Consider the following 22,059-nt stretch of genomic DNA (forward strand, 5'->3'; position numbering starts at 1 on the left):
CTAAATATAGCCTTCGATCGACGTATCAATTGATTGCCATAAAATACTAGCAGTGCACATCTGCAGTCGTAGATCGTAAGCACGATCAGCTTATGGGGGTGATCCTGCGGAGCGTACGACAATCACTCGTCTCTCAGCCAACATTCGACACGCAATAGTTCAATTACTCAGCCAAAAAGGCAAAGAAATCCAATTTAATCAATCGTAGAAATGAACGAAACTGACATCCACTCGAGTTATTAGAATATGAGATACACTAGACAGACTGGATGGATATTTCTTTGGGGGGAGTAGAAATCCGAACCAACCGGGCCAACAATGTCGATGTTTTTAAGGTCCATCGATTGCCGAACGATCACGTTGGGAGGGAAATTCTCAGCGACATTTTATTTTTAACTGTTCATTTCCCTCACAATCCATTTGTTTTTTTTCTGTCGGTTGTTCGGTACCGAAAGTTGTGTGATACATTTTACTGACTGATGACATTTCTGTTCGTGAGAAACATGTTTCAGATGACCTTTCGTGCAATCTTCGATAGCAGAGGGGCAGGTGTGTGTTTTTCAGAAATTATATCCCGTAGGTTTCGTCACTCTATGTATATCCGAAATAGTTAGGTACTGTGTCCAGGAGAAGAGTTTTTGTATAACGCGATAGTCGCGATCAAAATGAAGCTAGCGTTAATCGTGAGGGGAATAATAATTTAATTCAGCTGTTGTTGTCAGCTGTTTTTGTCGTCAAACTTGTTTTCTTTAAGAACTGGTGCGGGTATTTTGTTTTGATTTTGACATAAACCTTTTTTCTGGGATAAAAGAAAGATAATATTTCAGAGTCAAATCATGTGTACCACAATGTCGAATTCTAAATAGTAAGCGTATTTGTGACACCATTGTGTAGGAAATGGTTCCAAAGAAGCTATTTCAAGATGAATCGAATACGGTGAGTATAATGGTTTCCCGATGGAGATGGACGTTTCATGAAGGTGAGATTTCCGGGAAAGTGCTATACTTATACATTTACTATACATTTTATGATTGGTAACTGTTTCTGGATTATTAGTTCTTTGGAACACGATAGTTTTTATTACTGTTTAACAAACGAAGCCATTATTTACGGCATTATCAATGTGGAGTGTATTCCCAGAACGTTCGAGGGCTTTGGCTGAGTCACGCATGCCAATCGAAAAGATTTGATGAACCGAGCAACGTTTGCTTGGGAGACATGATGATGTTTTTTGTCGTCTATTTCTCGAAGATGACTCTATAGGTGTTATTATTCAGATGTTATCACTATTAATCTTTTTTTGTAGTCCGACGTAAAGATTAAAAGTTATAAGCAAACTTGTGAAAAAACATGACAAGATTTTCTCCGAAATCGCTCGACCGATTTCAATAATTTTAATACCAAATAGAAGGTTCTATTGTAGTCAAGTTTTTTCCCAAAGCTACATTAAAATAAAACAAGTAGTTCAAAAGTTATGCTTAAAAATGTAATTTGACTAGGTTTTGACTGGTCGACTGTTTCTCAAAAATGGCCAAAATGAATTGTGCGTGTTTAGTCTTGTTTAAAAAGTAATATAGCTGTACGGAGCACCATTAAATTGTTTTTTAATTGGTCGTCTGATATGACAGTAAAATTTTGCAATAATTTATAACGATTTTAATAAAGATAATTTATCTGGTGTCAATTATTTTAATATCAAACGAGGTATCGGAGTTTTAAACGCTCTAAGTATATCTGCGATTTTTTGTAAGAATTGGTCTTACCAATCGAGTTATATAATAAAACTTTGATAAACTTTCTTTAGAAAACTTTTTTGATGTACATCGAGTTCACCAAATCAATTACCAAAAGCCGATAAACTAACGGGTGTCAACTAAAATTTGGGAATTTTTTCGCGGCCCCTATACTCAACAACAAACGAGCTCAGAGAGAAATGAGAGTATGTATGTGTTAGCTCTCTCTCTCTCTCTGGTTTGGCTATCAATAGATGTGCACCAGACGAATGTTTGAAGAAAATTTTGATCCCGTTTCTACGAAAACATCATGCAGATGGACAATACGTGTTTTGGCCGGATAGAGCATCATCGCATAACGCCATAAAACACAATCGTTCCTGAATACCCATTCGATTCTATTTGTACTCAAAAACCACGACTCGACAAATCTGTCTCAGTGCGCCTAATCTTCGGGATATTGAGTTGCTTGGTGTAAAAAATTAACTGGAGAGCCACGAATTGCAGACAGCTGGTTGGTAGAATCAAGAGATGCATTCGCAAAGTTGACAGGACGGCCGTACAACGCTCCTGTTCCGATATTAAACGGAAGCTTCGCTGAACAGCCTATTACGGAGCGTTTTAAAATGTTCACTAATTTTTTTTCAACAATGGATAATGTATCTTTAATTTCGCTAAATCAGATCTTCTTAATGTATCTTTGTCTTTTTTTGACAGTTTGAGAAAAAAATTCCAAAATTTTAGTTGCCACCCGTTAGACTTTTAACAATGCAGTACAAGAATCAGGTTATAAGCTCAAGTTGTCTTATCACGCTCTGATGAAAGCAGCAATATAACCGATTATGTTTTTCGCTGCTTGACAGCTACCGCCGTAATTTAATGAAGCTTTTCGCTAAGCTAAGAAGCAAATAGATTTGAATCGTTTGTTTGAGAAACCCCACAAGTCCACTCAACACTATTGTTGGCAAACAACAAAAAACTGATTTTCTCAAAATTTTGAACCAATCCTTATATTTTTTGGTATGAGGTTCTATGATAGTATCTAAAATACATTATGTAGACTTATCTTTTTATCAAAATAATGATTCTAGCTAAATTTACAAGGCTTTAAAGTTGATGGATATTTGGGGTTTCTCAAACAAACGAGAAATTGACGGTGCACTTAAGTAATTTTAGGCCGTTTTTATTCAAACTTGTGATCTATCCATGTTCATAGTATGTTATTTGCTACCATACAGCACTGGGGATGTTAATTTAGTACGTACCGCTAAGAAGAAGAAGAGGGGAGGGGCGCTAAATATTATTTATTAAAAATTTTAAAGTAGATTAATATAAGTTTCACAAAAAGTTTTGTAATTTCAAACCGAAATTTTTATCATAGTTTGCATTTACCTATTGAAAAATAAAAGGTAAATGGAATAACGGCGGTTTTTGAATTGCATAAATGGACAAGAGTAACACGAATTCACATCGAATAGAATACCTTGATACTTTGCTAGCAGTAAATTAAAGATATTATAACCAGAAATTTTAAATCTTGGATAACAACCGTACTATGATTATGGAGCAGAATCTGAGAATAAGGGTTTGTTCTCAACTTACGTTATACCAAAATGAAATGGAGATACATGAACAGCACCTTTAATACTTCGAACGGATAAACTATTGATTTTACAGTTACTCGGGTGTGCTCGACGGATTACTCGCATTAGAAAAAGCAACGAGTTAACAAAAAAGATAAATAGAAAATTAAACCTTTTATTGATATATTGTGCTATTATTAACATTGTATAGTAAATGGTGGGTTACTGCTTTTGTGAGAAACGCATGGATAGTTTAGTCTGTCGATTTCCGGAACGAGATTGCTACAGTTTTTACTGTATCTAGATTACAAGAATGGTTTATTTACGTTTATCTTGTCGACCAACTAATCCAAGCTCATCTACATTTGCAATCAGTTCTCACTTTTTCAGCTAGAACATCCTTTTTTTGTCGATTTCATACGCCGTTCTTTTAGTTTATGGTTTAACTTAATAACTTTCGCCTTGTATTCTGTAGTCCACCGAACACTATGTTTCTTCTTTTTGACTGTGTCCAAGTCGTAATTTTTCGATTCCGAAGACATTTTTATACTATTGAATTGTGTTGCGAATACTGCTTACAACATTGCATGTAAATATTGAATGATAATTTTGTACCTATCGCAGCGCCGCTCTAGGTAATTATCGGAAACATGGATATTTGGGGTTTCTCAAGCAAACGGATATTTGCAACCCCAATTAAAAGGGGTTCGTGGAACTAACTTTGTCTGGAATTTTGAGGGAAGGTGTAGATATCCTCAAAGATTCGAAAACTGTTAAAAAGTCAACTTTCGTAAAAATGGCGTTTGTGGAGTTTCTCAAACAAACGATTCATTTGTTAACTTGAAGTTAAAGTTTTACTGTCAGATGGTCCTCTTCGATTTGGTTTGTAGCGATCACAATAAAATATTCGATACAATAAATAATAAATTTTCAGCAGTCTCCCTAGTTGTTCAGCATATGCGCATTAAATTTTATCGTGCATATTGGTATGATAGGTGAATAAAACCAATGCGCGAACAAAATTTGGCTGAAAACTAGTTGTTTTACCAAAATTAATATTTTCAGTCAGACAACTGCAATTTCTAGCCAAATCATTTTAGGTGCTTTCTGAGACATGAAAACCAATTGAACTTTCTTTCTGCAACAGGCTAAAATATGCGGAAGCGAAAACCATTTAGTAATCACCACCGGGAAGGAATTTAGGAAAGATTTGGGCCGGAGAGTATTCAGATCCACAACATGCACGAGGCATTAGAACTAACCTGAGTGACCCCTGTGTCATTTACTCATAAGTCCACCGTCCCTCAAATCAGTCCTGCGGGCCGCACGAATTATCCCGAAGGGCCACAGCTTGACTATCACTGGTTTAGCTGAATATTTGTTTGTGAGCTAAAAGAATATTCTTAATCATAGCATCAATAAATCTGGTTAGTCAGGGTGTTTCCGTTTTAATAGCTCTTTCGACTGAGTATCTTTGCAGAGTTTTGTTTTTCGGCTTTGCAGTTAAATTGCTGGTAGAAAACGAACGTTTTTCTTCTACTTCTGACGTTTCGATTTGTATTAAATTTTTTTCAAGGATTAGAAAGCTTTCGTTTTTCGTCTGACGGCTCTATTCAGTTGAGATTTCACGGCAACTTTTTTAGACGGTGCTAGGACTCGTTTTTGCATTACAATAATGTATAAAATTATCACAAAATATTACAATTTTAAAAACCTTTCAAAAGTCTGAAACTTAGTACCAAACGCTACTTTTAGTGTTTTTTTTATCAGCAATTTGACTGCAAAACCGAAGAACGAAACTCTTTTTTAACAGCTCTATAAAACAAACAGATTTATTGCGGTTTGACAAACAACCGTAAAAAGATCAATTTTGATTGGTGCGCCATATTGTATTGCTACGACCAGCGCACTATGGGCAGAAACAAACCAAAAAACAAATGCAGTTAAGATACGGCCTACAGGCTGATAAAAAGTAGGTGATTTTATGTAAAATTTTCCGGAAAATCGCCCACCCCTTTCATGTTTGTCATCGAGAAGTGCCTCATTTGGCCCATTTTCTCCTTATTTCGACATACTTTTACCTATTTTCGTCTATAACAAGCAAGATTTTGAGAAAACCAAACATGAAAATCTAATAATTTTGTGTAAAGAAGTCTGCAGAATCAAATAGGATCCACCCCATTTGGTTTAGAGCACACTAAATTTTTGGTCGAGGTCCCGTTTGATATGCTTGAATTTTGATAACACTCGAGTGTATACGAATTATAATCGCCGGATTTTTCGGTATCATCTTGGTATTGCGCATTATCATAATAAAACCAGAGGTAATGATTACTTCCGCAATAAAACCTTGACAAGATTCAGATAAAACCAAGCGGATCATCATTTTTGCCGGTCTTTCTTTTTTTTTAAGCTCATAACTTTTGAACCACTGGACCGATTTGCATGGCTTTGATACCAACTGAAAGGTTATTCGTTATACAGGGATTCCTCGATATAAGAGAGCCTCGTTATAAAACAACCTCGATATAAGACAATTTTTGTCTTATATCGAAACAAATCCCTTTGACACAGCTGGTGACGATACCAGAGCTGATTTTCCATTCTGAAATCGGCGCCATGAAGATGTTCATTATTTCAAAATAACCCCAAAAATAGTAAAAATTTAATAGTTCAAACAATAATAAATAGTTCAAAAACCGTAAACACATAACAAAGAGCAAAACTGGCGACCAGTAGGTAATGCATTTTTTTATAAAACCATGTTTCGATATAGGTAAGACAATTTCGATATAAGACAACTTTTAGAAATAATAAATTGTCGTATATCGAGGTATTCCTGTATTTGTTTTTCGTTAAATTTCTATGAACTAACCAACACAGCGTTGATAATGAGTTGACTTATATTCTGAACTTCTGAAGACAATTTCTATCTCAAATAACAAGTTTGATGATATTACAAAGGGTCCTTTCACCTCTAGGGGGATCAAATTTTTCTTTTAGTTTTTCATCATGTTTGTATATACAACCGCTCAGGGGCCGTGCAATAATTACCTAAGGGTTTTTCCTCATTTATGAACCCCCCCTCTCCCCAAATAAGATTTTGCGGAACTCCCGCTTCCCCCATTATGCCTTACGTAATTAGTGTACGGCCCCTCAGTAAGCTTCGAGGTACGATGCTGGTTTAACAAGCTAGTCGTCGTATGTTCGAATTTCGTCTGGTTGGTGCTGCTAGAGTCAGTAGGATCGTTCACTAGCCCGGTAATTGTTCTGTACTCTAATAACCGGCTGCGAAGTCTGTCGATAAAGAAGGGTCATGTCTTAAAGACGTTTTATAACCCAAGGCTTTGCTGTTTTTGTATCATATTTGTATTTTTTTATGATTCTTGTAGCATAATTGTTGTGTTAATTATGTGTAATTAATGAATTACTATTTGTATAATTTTTGTGTTGTATAAAGTCAGTTTGCAGGGGTCAGTTCCGCCGTAGTAGTTAGCATTCACGCCTCTCACGCCGAGGACCCGGGTTCAAATCCCAACCCCGCAGAAGTCACGATTGACCTAAGCTGGTTAAAGAGACTATAAAAACAAATAAAAAAAAACAAGCAAGTCAGTTTGGATTCATTATTCTGTCATAATTTTGGTAATTTTTGCATCCTTTTAGTCCCGTTTATGTGGTTTTAATTGGGTTAAATAATTATTTTAATTGGGTGTGTTTCAAAATGGCATACAATTTAAAGCGTTGAATTTTTTAACCAAACGATCGACTAAATAATTTTTGTACAATTTTGGGGTCATTTTAGCATTATTTCTGAATTACTTCTGCACTGCTCGTCGTTTCTGTGTTAGTTTTTTCTTGTTTTTTTTATCTTTTTGGAGTTCTTTTTGTGCATTTTTTGTTTGTTTCATTACTGCATTATTTTTGTGTTATTCGTCGACGCCGTATCATTTCGTGTCATTTTTGAGCAATTTTTTAACATATTTCTGTCATTTTTAGAAAATTTGGGTGTTATTATTGTATCATATTTAGGCTCAGGTGTAAGTTTTTATTCTAATTTCTGTAATATTTTGTCTATTTCTCATAGCATCTTGCCGATTACTATTGAGGAACATGATACTTTTTCTTTTAAATCCGATAGATATTCATAATTTTGACAGATGCATATTTCGTTTCCGGTTTGCTTCTTCAAATTCAAGAAAAAGAAGAAGAAAAGATGGTTGAAAAAATAAAATTTTGTCCTTTTCTTCTTTTTTCTTCGGCTGTGTTTCGTTTACAAACCTCAAAAGTTTTAAAAGACTTTGATAAGCTACCACTAATAAAACAAAAAAAAAGTTTGTTCCAATACGTTGTGTAGTTTCTGAGAAGAAGGTACAAAAAGTTTGAATACCATGGTTTTCCAGGAGCGGCGTTTTATTTCGAAGTTGTTCCACGCCGCACTGGAATGCTTATGAGTATGATTGTTTTTCGTCCACTTCCCGTGGTCGGATCATTACAAATTAAGTATCAAAATAAGCGGAAAAGACTGCAGAATCAAAATTTGAAATTAAAAATTAATGATTTTTTCAAAATTCTTAGTCGTTCATGTCCCCTAAATCTAGTTTTTGAATTTTAGTGTGATTTAAGGTGTCGTATGATGAGCTTTTGTTCACGTTCGTAACTGGCTACTTATCTGGAGGTACCCGGAGTCCTTGGAACATGTCCCGATATGATTAACGTGGCTTTGTTTTTGAATTTTAGTGTGAGATGTTTTGGTTAAGGTTACAAAGTGGTCATGTCACCCGGTGGGAAGTTAATCCGAAACGTTTCCGGATAGTCCCAATGCAGCTCGAAACAGTCACTAATGGGCATGTGGTGCAAGAAAATCAATACCAGCTGCGATTTGTGTTCATTTTGAAAGTGTTATTAAAGATTTTTATTTAATTTATGTCGACACCAACTTTTCAAAATGGTGTAACTGCAAAAATCTATACAAACCAGGTGATTGTTATTTTCCGTTGATATTTCTGTTGTTTTTTTTTTAATTTGGCTCAGAGATGTAGGATGACAATACAAACGATCTGATATTTACCATTTTGATGGCTCTAATCTGAACTTTACACAATTTTGAGACGCATCAAAATCAATTAAAGAGTAACAACTACTAGAAAGAGGGTCATTAAATCCGTAATTTGCTCCTGAACCAGAAACAAACAGGAAGCTGTAACTGCGCAGACTTCTATGTGGTACCTTGAAATTAATTTGGCTAAACAGTTCCGAACAGTCAACATGAGACACAGTAAACAATGTTTGAGACAAACGAGACGCTTTGGTAATTTCTCTCCACGGACACCGGGTAATTCAAGGCCAGCCAAGTGATTACAGCTTTCGTAACGTGGCAATTTGAGTGGATCGTTCCAAGGAAGAATACGAAGGGTGACCCGTTTAAATTTGCTTTAGTTTGTTAAACACCGGTCAGAAAACAACAGATTTTGATCACTGTATGTTTCTGACCGGTTTGGAAGCTGGCTTTTGCAGAGATGTATAAAAGGTGTTCTTGAACGGTAGTTTATCAGTAGTTTATTAAAAATATAAAAACCCGGAGTTTCTTCGGTTTCCAAATCTTGAAAATACAAATAAAAACTATAATTTTAATTTTTGGCGCTGTAAAAGATTAAGCTTCAAGGTTGCATTTTTGCTGAAAAGTTCATTGAAAAATATTTTATTTGATACCAAAATAATTGGAGTAGGTTCAGTGGTTTGAAAGTTGGGTATTTAAAAAAAATCTGGTCCACATGCAAAACTAGGCTTCGGATGCTTTTTGGGATCACCAGAATACGTCAGGAGGGTGTAATATAAGATATGCCAATTAATAAACAGAAATTGAAAATGATTGAATATTATATTACATCAGACGGTTTGATCTTAATTCTTCTAAATCATATTTAAAACCGTTTGATATTACGTATAACGTCCAATGACATGATTTGTGAAATTCCATCTAAATGATCCGTGCTTTCTAGGCTAATTCTTTCACCCTATGCAATGATCTTCGACGGTGACGAAAATACCGGTTGTGTTATGCAACGGCCGCCTTGCAAGAGTTGGTTAAAAATAGTCTTCACCGGACTGACTGAAGGAAAGCTAGAATTCTTAGATTATGAGGCAATAAAAAAGAAAAGAAAAGCGTACACATTGTGTGTATATTTCTCTGGCGCTTGATTGCTGGTGCTACTCCTAACACCTCAGTCAGCCAGTGGTGACTCTCAGCAGGATGGGGGTAAAATCAACTGACCGGCGATCCGGTTCACACCGGTTGTTTCCTGACTTTCCCGGTATAAGTTACTAAACAACGATGTTTTTAAAATATTAGGATAAAGAAGAAAAACTTACTAGAGAAGTAAACAGCAAAAGCTTTGCTTGTGTTGATCAATATCATTTAAATAATTTCAACGTCATTTTGAAAATTTTTCAAATTTTTAAAAATAGTTGAATATTATCGCGATTACGTTTGTAAACAAAGCAATTTTTTTTGTCAACACAAGAGTGCACTCTTAGCAGCTTCGCTTGCGCGCTTTGCTTCGCTATGTTGGCCAAACAACAACCACTGACTGCCTGCCTGCCCTGTTAATTCGATGCTTGCGAGACGGATTGGCTAAAAATAGTAACCCACCTATCGAAACAAACAATTTCATTATAAAAAGTGCACTACGGGCATACGGTCTGGGACGACGCGAAAACACGAACCTCCCACGGCCTATGCTGATTGCGGTAAAGTTATTTATGAAGCGAAAATAGATTATTTTGATGCTGCAGGAGCTTATGTTGGAGATTTCGGTAATATTAACGCAGCTGAAACTGATTGTTCAATTGTAAATCGTGTAAATTAGAAATAAATTTCATTTGATTTCGTCTGGTTGAACTTTTGCAGTGAGAAAACACGAAGTGTCTCTCAATTTTGTTTCAAACTAATGGAGGCGCATGATCTTTAAACATACATTAACAAGATACACTTAACGAAATTCAAAATTCGGACTAATTCTCACATCTATTTACAGTAATTTATTATTTTAGGAAACGACTCATAATTTTTTTTTATTATCGGAAGGTCAGCTAACCGTGCTTTGATATGTAAAATATTTTAAACGAGTGTTGGACAAATTGCCTTACACCCAAAAAGTGAACTTGAAATTCTTGAACGAAAGACCATCGAAAAGGTTAATTCTAAGCTATGATGGTGCCAAATTGATGCATTCTCGAAGGTGCTTTCTGAAATACGAGTCGGAAAGCAAGAATATCTGACAGTGCGCAAAGTAAACGAGAGAGTAAAATATTACGATGAAAAAGATTAATTGGACCCTGCCATATGTATTGGTTGAACGCAAAGCGCGAAGGCAGCATAGTCCAGCCGAAGGCGAAGTCTGAATCGCAAACAACTAAATTAATTTTAATTACTAGTTATTACTTTGTGCGGTCACTTCTTACTGCCGAGCAAACGGCAATTGTCATTCGAGCAAGGAAAGGGAAGCTCCGACATAAATTATAAATATCTCGCCATCTTGAAAGGTTCCCTGAAAGGTTAGCAGTGGAGGGTGCGGTTTTTGCGTTCCGGTGCATACCGTAGGAGCAAAAAAGCATAAAGTAACAATTGTTGGTCGGGCACGTTTACCCGGCTTCGATTGTCAGTCTCGCGGAATGGTAAACAATCGTTTCATACTTGCATAAGTGTATATCTGAGACGTGCAGGATCTATAAAAATATTTTTTAGGTATCCAGACGAATGATTTTAATTTGCCTGATAAGGGTGATTGCGATTTTAATTTCCGTGTGTCAATTTAGTGAATCAGAAGATGATGAATTAAACAAATATCTATGTCTATTTATTAGAATTCGAAGCAATCTGAACAACCAGATTCAGACTGATAATAAAAAATATTTTTTTTAATCAATAATTTCGCAGCATTTTGTTGTCCCCACCGTATGACACAGTATGACTGATTCGTCAGTGTCAGTGTGTGTGTTTCGGATTAATGTTTCCGCATCACATCTCACTGGGATGGGCTCATTTGAAAATGATGCCGGTGTGTTATGAAGTGGAAAATCTCCCGATCACCTCTATATTTAATAATTACACGAGAAATTAAAGCCGGTGGTGGTGTTGATTCACAAATCAACAGGTTGTTAAGCTATGGTCGTAAATCGTTTTGATTCGTGTGCCGTAAATCACGGAGTCACCAGCGGATTCCCCGGCAAGAGTTTTATTAGTTGTATTTCCGATGAGTACTACCAAAAAGTTTTATTTGTATGAACTAAATTTCTTGAAATAGGCGCGGAATCATTATTGTGTCATAACATAATAAATGCGAACAACATAGTATCTAGCAGATTCTCAACCTATGAATATCTCTGTCAATACTCGTAATGTTCAGTTCATCGAATTCTACTTTTTCTCGCTTGAGAAAGGTATTCTTGAATACAGTACCAACATATAAATAATATGGTTACGGAATTGATGGAATCATCAATAAAGCTACAAGCACGGACTACCTTTAAACAACTAACTTACTTTTATTTCACTTTTACGACAACGGACCGAGTTGACTCAGTATCAAATCTAGCATTAGTACACCTTCATGTCATGCGGTCTTGGCTTGCTATTCGCCAGTTTCCCCTTACACCTATTACTTCGGCATTGTTGTCGTCGTGCGGGGTGCCATGAGTTTCGCCCAAATGCTGTTGTTGACTTCAATTGGACGCTTGAATAAAAATTATGGCACCTGCTGGCACCACACATCGGCGGCATTTGGGAACGGTTGATACGCACAGTGAAGAGCAAACTAATGATCGCCTTAAAATGAAGAAATCATCCGACATATAGGTTTGCAACATTCTAATCAAAATAGACAACGTGTCTCCTATTTTCCAGAAAACTTCAAAGAAATTCTATTTTCACGGACATTGCTTATTTCACACATTCATAACTCTTGAACCAAGTATCAGAGATAAAAAAAATAGATGAACATGCTGTTTTTTTTGTGGTGAAAACCGAGAAACCAAATATATTTTTAAAGAAAATCTAAGTTGGTGTATCTCAAGTTCTACTTGATATATCTACAAGCGCATTCAAAAGATAATTACAAACATTGTACAAACTTGTCATTTGATTTCCCGGAACGGTCAAATTTGATTGCCTATCCCTAGCCGATAAGTTGATTCGTTCGTCGTGCCATGGCGCAATTCGGTTTTGGTTGAAAGCTACATATTTTTTCTGCAACGAACAACAGGTGATAAGTAAATTAACAATAACAGTGCACGTCTATCCTATGGGCTATAATTTCAGTTCAGTATGCTGGAGAATCAATCGGCGTTTGGAAGCGTGGTTGGCTGAGAGACGAGGATTGACAGCGCGTCTGGTTCAGACACGACGATAAGTGATGTTGTGTAGTAAATTGCAGTGTTGAAGGAGGTAAATAAATAAAGTGTCAATAAAATTGTTTGTTCTTGGTAGGAAAAATTAGTTGAAGATTATCTTGAGTGTGACGGAAAACTGAACTGTAGGTGGAGTGAGTTTACGGGGAATCAGCGAGAATAGCGCGCTTTAGGTTTCGCTGGGGGGAAGTCGAACAGCAAGAAGTGTTGGCAAAGTGCTGCACGAAAACGTCGCCTAGTTGTCGTGTGCCACAGCTGGATGAACTGTCGGAAGTGTCAAGTTTAAAAGTGGATCTAATTACCTGCCGCCAATTGAAGTTGATACGGCCCTGAGGTCATTGTTCTGCCGACATCAGCGTCTCGTTCGGCTTTTTGAAACAACGGAAACAAACATGAACGCCCAGGAGAGAAGGACTTCCTTCGCCCGGCGGGCGGAGAGCTTGATCGAGCGGGTGAGAATACTGAACACGATTTATGAGGTATCACGAAACCAACGGTGAGGTTATGTAGCAGTTGAGAGAGTGATTTGTTTTTATTTTCCAATCAATCTTAATTCAAAGTGCACCTTTATCATTCCTGCAATTTATTTTAGCAGCCCATTGAGCATCATTGACAGTTTAGAAACCAAGACCTGTCGGTGGAAAACTATCTCTTGAATATTACACAACCCTGTAGAAGTCGACGGCCAGAAGGCCTGCTTACTCATGTAGCACTGAACTAGCAGTTAATATCAACAATGTACCCACTGCATGAAGTAGATTATTTGTAGTTAAAATTATTGGCCGTACAAATCCAAACAAACCTCTGGCATCTTGTCTATTTTCACAGTCATTCACAGTCAATATTCATTTAATTAGCTTCAACCTTTTTCATCGCCCCGACGGTTGCACTAAAGTTGGCACCTTCGTTACTCTTGGGCCGGCCGCACAAATATTTATGAATGTTGGCCACACTCAACTGCAGTTCCGAAATCATTCACTCCAACTGAACCTACCCTTGTTTTAGCGTAGTCTAAATATTAATCGTTTGGTTATCGTGTGTACCTTATAAAACTAGTTACCATATGATTGTTATTTATTTACTAACAGCCCAGAACTAGATCTGTTTCTGATGACTAACAGCTTTGATTTAGATGATTTAGATATATTGAAAAATAATTTTTTACTATGACTTTATTTGCTCATTTGTTTTTATTATATTTAAAAAAATTCTTTTATCTAGAACAAAAAACAATCGTTAAAGAGTTTATTTATTCATAAGAAATGTTGAGGGTTGAATATAATTTATTTAGAATACTCTCAAAAAATTTAAAGTTTCCAAGGTTTTTGAGTCTAAAATTTCAACCGTATATACTAGAGGTGTTTCAACGAAAGTGTTTACATAGCATCGCTACTATATTTATCGGTGGTAAATCGCCGGTTTTAATTTTTCAATTGTGTTTGTGGCTATGTTTTATGGTTGTTATAGTCGCCAAATGATGCTATTATTTTTCATTACAAACCGTGTATCATACTATAATCTTGACAATCTAGTTAGCTAGGTCCGCCTCTCCGCTCAGAGTCAAATATCACATCTTTAGTCAAACGCCATTTTTTCTACGATGGGGTATTCAAGATTGCATTATGAGAGAGCGTTAAGGAAGCGGTTTTTTATGTAAGTGAGTTCACTGACATGCAGGCTTGCTCTAAAAAAATCATATATGGGAAATATTAAAATAATCGTATATTTTCAAGGATCCAAATATTCGTGTTTTGATCATTGTTTATGGAAAATGCAAACAGAATTTTGAAACTAATTTGAGTAGTCCCTTATTTTTCAAATGATGCATGCCCTAGTTTTCTTGGAAAATTTACGATTTCAAAAATTTACGGATTATTACAGGTAATGGAAATATGTAAAAAGTCATTCTCTCGGTGTTTTAAACAACAACAACAATAACACCAACAACAACACGAACAAGAACAACAATAACAACACTAACACCAACAACAACACCAACAAGAATAAGAACGAATAAGAAGAAGAACAAGAACAAGAGTAAGAGCAAGAGCAAGAGCAAGAGCAAGAGCAAGATCAAGAGCAAGAGCAAGAGCAAGAGCAAGAGCAAGAGCAAGAGCAAGAGCAAGAGCAAGAGCAAGAGCAAGAGCAAGAGCAAGAGCAAGAGCAAGAGCAAGAGCAAGAGCAAGAGCAAGAGCAAGAGCAAGAGCAAGAGCAAGAGCAAGAGCAAGAGCAAGAGCAAGAGCAAGAGCAAGAGCAAGAGCAAGAGCAAGAGCAAGAGCAAGAGCAAGAGCAAGAGCAAGAGCAAGAGCAAGAGCAAGAGCAAGAGCAAGAGCAAGAGCAAGAGCAAGAGCAAGAGCAAGAGCAAGAGCAAGAGCAAGAGCAAGAGCAAGAGCAAGAGCAAGAGCAAGAGCAAGAGCAAGAGCAAGAGCAAGAGCAAGAGCAAGAGCAAGAGCAAGAGCAAGAGCAAGAGCAAGAGCAAGAGCAAGAGCAAGAGCAAGAGCAAGAGCAAGAGCAAGAGCAAGAGCAAGAGCAAGAGCAAGAGCAAGAGCAAGAGCAAGAGCAAGAGCAAGAGCAAGAGCAAGAGTAAGAGCAAGAGCAAGAGCAAGAGCAAGATTAAGAGCAAGAGCAAGAACAAGAAACTTTTTTCAGAACTGAAATTGGACGTAAATTAGACTTGGATTAGACTTAGAATTATATTTACACTGAAATTGAAATGAAAGCTGTACTAGAATTTGAAATCAGAGTTTAAATTAGACTTACACCATACTAAAAATTTTAAATCAAAGTAGACTTAAAATTTGGCTTAAAGTTGCACATGTAATTACATTTGAAATTGAACTTAACATTGGACGCTAAATTAGACTTGAATTTGGGCATGAACACTCAAACACTTTCATTTGAAATTAAAATTGACATTTTTCGTCTTACTGGTCTTCTATTTCTCTTTTTCAGTTCCGTTTTTCTTCTTTTTTGTACCGTTTTCCTGTTTTTTGTTCTTACTTTTTTTCTGTTTTTCCCCTTTCTCACCATTTGTTTTTTTTGTCCCGTGTTTTCTGTTTGATTTTTCCGCTTTTCTTCGTGTCCTGTCCCATATTTTCTTGTTTTCAGCTCTTTTTTCATCTCGTATTTCCTCTTTTTTTTCACCCACTTTTGATAATTTTCTCTCCCGTTTTGGGGCTTTTTCTTTTTTCCTTTTTTCGTTTCCAATTCTAGTCTTTTCCCAACTCTTTCTGCCTTCTTCCATCTCGTTTTTTGTTTTCGTCTGTTTCTTTTTTTTCTATCACGTTTATTTTGTTTTTGGTTCTAGTTTTTCCCTCTGCTCTCTGGTTTTCCTCTTTTATCTCCTGTTGTTCGGTCTTTTTCTCTTCCGTTTTACATTTTTCTTTTGTCCATTTTCTTGCTTTTCTCTCCTTTTCCTATCCTATTTTTGTTGCATCCTTCTACTTTATATCTCGGTTGATCCGTTTTTTTTGTTTCCTCTATCGGTTTATTTGTTCTCTCTGAGAATTCTTCTTTTGGGTTTTCTTGTTTTCTGTTGCTTTTATCTTTTCTTATCTTATTTTCTTTTCTGTTTTCCCACCTTTTCTGCCACGTTTTTTTCTTTTTCTGTCCATTTGTCCCTCCTTTGCTCTCTCGTGTTTTCATATTTCCGCTCGCTCTTTTCTCTCTCCCTCTTAGTTTTCTGTCACGTTTTGCATACATTCAGTCCGGACCTTCCTCTTGGTTTTCTTTTTTCTTGTCATTTTTTGCCATTTTTATTCCATTTTCCTCCATTTTTAGATCCGTTTGTCCTCTTTCAGCACCCTTTTTTGTTTTCTTATTTTAACTCATCATGTTTTTTCTTGTTTCCTTTATAGTTTTTCCTTTTTTTTCTCATTTTTCCTCCTTTTCTCTTCCGTTCTTCCTGTTTTACTGTCCCGTCTCCTCTTTTTTGCCTCATTTTCTCTGTTTTCTATTTTTACGCCCCGATTTCCCTACCATTATGCCACGATTTGTCTTTCGTATCTCTTTTTTCATGCCAATTTTTTCTCTCTTTCTCTTTTTCCTCTTTTCTGCTGCGTTTTCTATCTCGTTTATACAGTTTTTGTCATGTTTTCTCCCGTGCTCGCTTCCGTAATTTTTCTCCAGGAGCAGCAGGGGACGAACTACTTCTAGATCCATCGGTATTCTAAAAAACTAAAAAAATATTTATACTTTCATAAGAAACTGTTTGCTTTACGCTGTTTGACATTTAACCCAGATAATCAATAAGCATTATCAATGCTATTTAAATGCAAGTCAATAAGCATTGAAGTCACCTTAAAGGCTAGTTTGGAAAAATAAACGGTTACTTTACGGCTAACCCTCTTATAATGCTGACAAAGCTTATTTGCGGCTGCTGATTACCGTCAAGAAGAATTAGAATTAGAATTACAGAATAAGTAGTAATAACTGTAAGTGTTGTTTGGACGTGTGCAATTAAAAAGGGATAGTCAAAGATCATACATATTTTTCGTTTAGAGTGTATTCAAATGCTAACACAGCTTCCAAGTATAATTTGAATTTTCATTCGTTTAAGAGTCGTGGTAATCATGGACGTAAAAAGTGAACTTGTGATAAGTCTGTTTTTGAAAAAATTTCAACCGTGTGATATTTTAGGCTGCTGAAGCCTTCCGGAATAAACGGAAGACTCAATTTTCGTACCATAGAGCGATACAAGGAAACCGGTTCTTGAAAAAATACTCTCCTAACCTGGCCGTAAACGCACTGTAAAGACACCGAAAGCCATCAAACGAGTAAGAGAGTGAATTCGACTGAAACCAGATCAGTCTGGACTTAAGATGGTTAAGAAAATGGGTATTTTGGCAGTCAGTCATGAAAAATATTTTGAAAGATGATCTTCGATTGATTCAATACAAAAAACAACGGGCGCACGGTTTGACTAAAAAGCAAAAGGTTGCAAGAGTCGAAAGATGTCGGCAGTTGCTCAAGCGGTACAGTGATTGTGAAATTCTAGAATTGGGTTCCAGAATGCTTCCAAGGTGACGGTTATCCAAAAATTTAAAGGTTTCATTGCTGTTCATTGAACCTGGTGTTAAAATCAACACTAAATATTTCATCGATGATGCTTTGAAGAGTTATTTGCTTACCATTGCCAAAAAACACTACAAGAATGCACCATGCTGCGTCCAACAAGATTCTGCACCGTCTCACCAGGCGAAAGCTGCAGAGGCTTGATGTGAGGATAATTTACAGGATTTTATTTTTTCGAATTAAATTAAGTTAAATTAAATTAGAAATGGTGGACTTCTAAGTCACAGAAATTGTTTAGATTTACATTAACTATTACAGAGATAATGGGTTACGTGGCGCAACTTGGGCACGCTAGTGTGTGCAGTTCAATTTTAAAACTACATTACAGAATGTTGCATGCCCTTAATTTAAAATAGAGTTGTAATGACCTAGAAATTGTTACATTCCTAAAGAAATCTAGAGTCTAACTACAACACATTCTTGACCCTGACGCCTCAACTAGAAACGTGCTAAATTAGCAAACATTGTTCACAGCATGGTAGGTAGGCCGGTTTACCCACAGGAGATCAATCCTCGCTGCATTATTGTACACAACGCAACGGTGCTGGGTATCTTACGAAACGCACTCGTATCTAGAGCAAATAGTGAAAATATCGCATTCAATCATTGGGCAAACGTCCGAGCTCCGGAATTGCTCTTAATTAGAACATCGCTGCGAAGAAAAACAAAACGAAATTTACGTTTCGCCCTCGACAAATATGTACTGCGCCAATAAGTTGATACTACCGCGGGTGGTTGCATCCATTTTGGACCAATCGTTAAACCTTTCCACGATATGGTGTGTTGCAAATATATTTGTTAGACAAATATCGTTCATGTCGTGCACAGGTATTCGTTAAATAAACTCTAGATTATAGAGGTAAGGTCAATATGACCTCGCTGACTCTAGAAATGTTAACCAGTTTTCTTACCGGCCGGCTTCCCGATAGGGACTGCTCCTCAGGCAGATAATAAAAAGTACGGCAAACAAACCGAGATGGTAATTGGAATTAATGCCCATATTGATGGTGCCGTTCTGGAATTTTTCTGGATAGCGCATGTTTTTGCTAATTGAATGAGTCCACATTGTCAGCAGGTAAACCGGGACATCGGCGGCGGTAATTTTGTTTCTGCACAAGTCGGTTGAACATTATAACAAGTCTTTACAAGCCTTATTTTTTCGACAAAAATTGAAGGCTGGTTCGATTTGCTCGAATGGTTTCGAATGAATAGGCAAGAATGACGAATGTTTGTAGGCTAAAAACCGGTCAAATGATTATGCATCTCGTCTGTTGGCGGTTTCGGGTGACTTGCTCCCAATGGGAACGTCACAAGAATTGTTATTGAATATTTCAGCTGTGGAAAAATTTAATCCGGAAGCACAAGCTCACGTCGCTTCGAGCACGTAATATCAAGCAAGGAGTTGTAAGTGTAAACAACTACGAAAATGCGTACATTTACATTTGTATTCTTTCGTCGTTTTGTTGTCGCATGCGTGTACGCATGTATTTTCCCCCAAATAGATGAATGAAACGAATGAATATTGATTGGTATCGTACACAAACACCGACTGGGGCTGTGTCACACAGGGCCTTCAGCGCGAGACAGTATTTTGGCCTCCACTTATCTATTTGCCGTTGCAGACCGTTCGGGTTTCTGAAGTGGTCTAATTTTGTAATAATTCGAATTCACATGCACAGGGTTCAAGTCGCGAATAAAAATAGAAACGACAAAATTATCAATTTCCGCCGGCTGCCACTAGAGTTTCTTAAGTCAAGAACCACCACCAGTCCACCCACCGCCGTTCAAACTCATTCGCCACAACAATTTAGGGCAAAGAATAAGACACGCAACAGTCATAACGAAAGAATCAGCATGTTTTGGATTGATGCTCTGATTTGCGATCCCGCAACGACCGACCGACGCAGCGATATGTTGGCGCTCAGGGTGGTTGGGTTGGGGATATTGTTTTGGTTCGGTTGGTTCCATTGAGCGTTGGTCGTAAATTTATACTGCCGTTTAGTGTACGACTATACGACTCTGATTGTAGGCGCTCTGGCGAGAAGGAAAAATCGCGTGCTGTCTTGAAGATTTGTATATACGTCTTAGGAAATTATTTAAATTTCTTTTCAAAAAAGTTAATGGCTTACGAAATGGCTGGTTTAAACTCTTTTTTTACTGTATAAAACAAGTTAACTCAGTTCTATTTTTTAAATAAGTCATGATGAAGCGTCTGAATGTTATGTTGAACAATCCAAAATTATGAGCATCACCTTTTTTGATCTGATTAGTTGGTAATTAAGATTGTTATCATGCATTATCATTTTCCCCCTCTAATTCAAGTATCAATATATTATGTGTTTGCTTACCTAAACAGAAAAAATACTCCTTCAAGTAGATGATGTGGACGTGGAAGAAAACACCACAAGTAAAGAAGCACGAAATATAAATAACTTGTTATAATCTGTTTTTCGACGAAACTTATTTTATTTCCCACGTGCAGATATCGCCACCCAAGGGGGTCTCGAAATTTACTGCTGTTTAGAATAAAAAAACTTTGGAAATAGCCGTTTTGAAAGAACTTCAGTTGTAGCTACGTGATTATTGTGTTTGCAAGAATCTTTTCTGATAAAAGTTAATCTGGACGCATAGAACAACCTATAATTCGGAAATGAAGTGTCGTAAAAAAACCATAAATGACTGCATTGCAGTATTTTTATTTAGTTTTAAGTTTTACAGTATATCGTTGCTTTTATCTGGTTCTGATAAAATCTCGAACTTTTTTCTTAATAGAACTCAAACCCTGCACAGTTGTGTAAACCAGCATATTTCATCCACTTTGAACGCATTTCTTTAGCGCACTGTTGTCTGTCCCCCCGCTTCGTCGAAGGCGTTGTTTGATAATTGCCTGAAATTTTTCAATGAATCGAAACTCCGGACAATTTGAAGGGATCATCTCTTTTGGCACAAAATCCACATCATTAGCCCACCAATAGCCCGTCCATCAAAATACATCCGTTGAATTTCGTCAAAACTTACTCGTAAAAATTCGGATTCGGATAGCTTTTTCGAATGAGAATTCAATTTCGAATTCGTGTTCATGTCACGTCGGGGTCACCAAAGGCACAAATCTTCCACAGGATTGTGACGAACGTGTTGCTAGAGCCAAAGATGCTGATAGTCGTCTGAATTCCATTCTGTACTATTCCACAACGTGGTGAAATATTTTGACGAAACTTGCACTAGTTGTTCTTCAGTTACTTATTTTATCAGGCGAGAGGCAGGTTGGCCATTGTACTCGGTCCTGGGCTACTCGTCGTCAATTCGTTGCGCATCTCGACACACGCAAGTCGGCTTCAACCTGGTCAAGCCATCTAAAACACGTTGGGCCCCTCTATTCCAGATGCCGGTGTGGTTCTTGAAGAAAACTGATTTCACTGCACAGTCCTTCGGCACCCTTGCGACGTGGCCGGCCCACCGTAGCCTGGGAGGCTACTACTGTCGCAAGGTGTACGATGGGAATCTCTCCAAGCAGTGCCTGTAGCTCGTCATTCATACGCCTCCGCCAGTCTCCGCTTGTTCTCCGCCACAATTTGTCCGCAACGCCTTTCGTTCAAATACGGCAAGTGCGCGTATGTCATCCGTAAGCAATGTCACTGTCTCAGGTCCGTAGAGGATTTTACTTACTTATTTATGTGTCCATGTCCGCCGGTCCGGCAGAACAAAGGGATGAAATCAGAGATCTCCCCTCCGGTTACACGCCATGGCTTTTACCTGTCGCCAGGACAGGTTCTCGTCTACAGCCCGGATGTCATTGGCTAAGCTCCGTCGCCATAGCCTCTGGGTCTACCACTTCTACGCTGTCCTTGTGGATTCCAGTCGAGTGCTTCTCTGCAAACCTCGTTCGCTCCTTTCCTCAAGGTGTGTCCGATCCACTTCCACCTACATTCATGAATTTCTGTGGCTATCGGCCGTTGATGACACCGACGATGGAGTTCCTCCTTGGATATCCAGTTATTAGGCCTCCAGGCACGAATGATGTATCGCAGACACCGGTTAATGAATACCTGCAGTTTTTGCGTTGTCTCCGCTGAAACGCATCACGTTTCGCAGGCATACAGCAGTACGGATTAAACATTTGAATTAAAGATTCGGGTTTTCGTACGTAGAGTGATCTGGTTTGAGCGCCGAATGTTTCGCAGACCTGCAAAGACACCCCTGGCCTTCCTGATCCGTGTGGCTATATCAGTCTTGGTACCACCATCGGGCGTTGTCTGGCTACCAAG

General features: G+C 37.5%; 1 protein-coding gene across 1 annotated transcript in view; it reads left to right on the forward strand.

Annotated features, from left to right (window-relative positions):
* LOC128743666 (exocyst complex component 4-like) overlaps positions 1-22,059 on the forward strand; it is a 129,630-nt gene that overhangs the window by 287 nt on the left and 107,284 nt on the right. The window contains exon 2 of the mRNA XM_053840285.1: positions 12,801-13,173. Within this exon, the coding sequence (XP_053696260.1) occupies positions 13,114-13,173 (60 nt within the window). The 5' untranslated portion in view covers positions 12,801-13,113. The remainder of the gene's footprint in view (positions 1-12,800; positions 13,174-22,059) is intronic.

Source organism: Sabethes cyaneus, chromosome 3 (assembly GCF_943734655.1).
Source record: "Sabethes cyaneus chromosome 3, idSabCyanKW18_F2, whole genome shotgun sequence".
NCBI lineage: Eukaryota > Metazoa > Arthropoda > Insecta > Diptera > Culicidae > Sabethes > Sabethes cyaneus.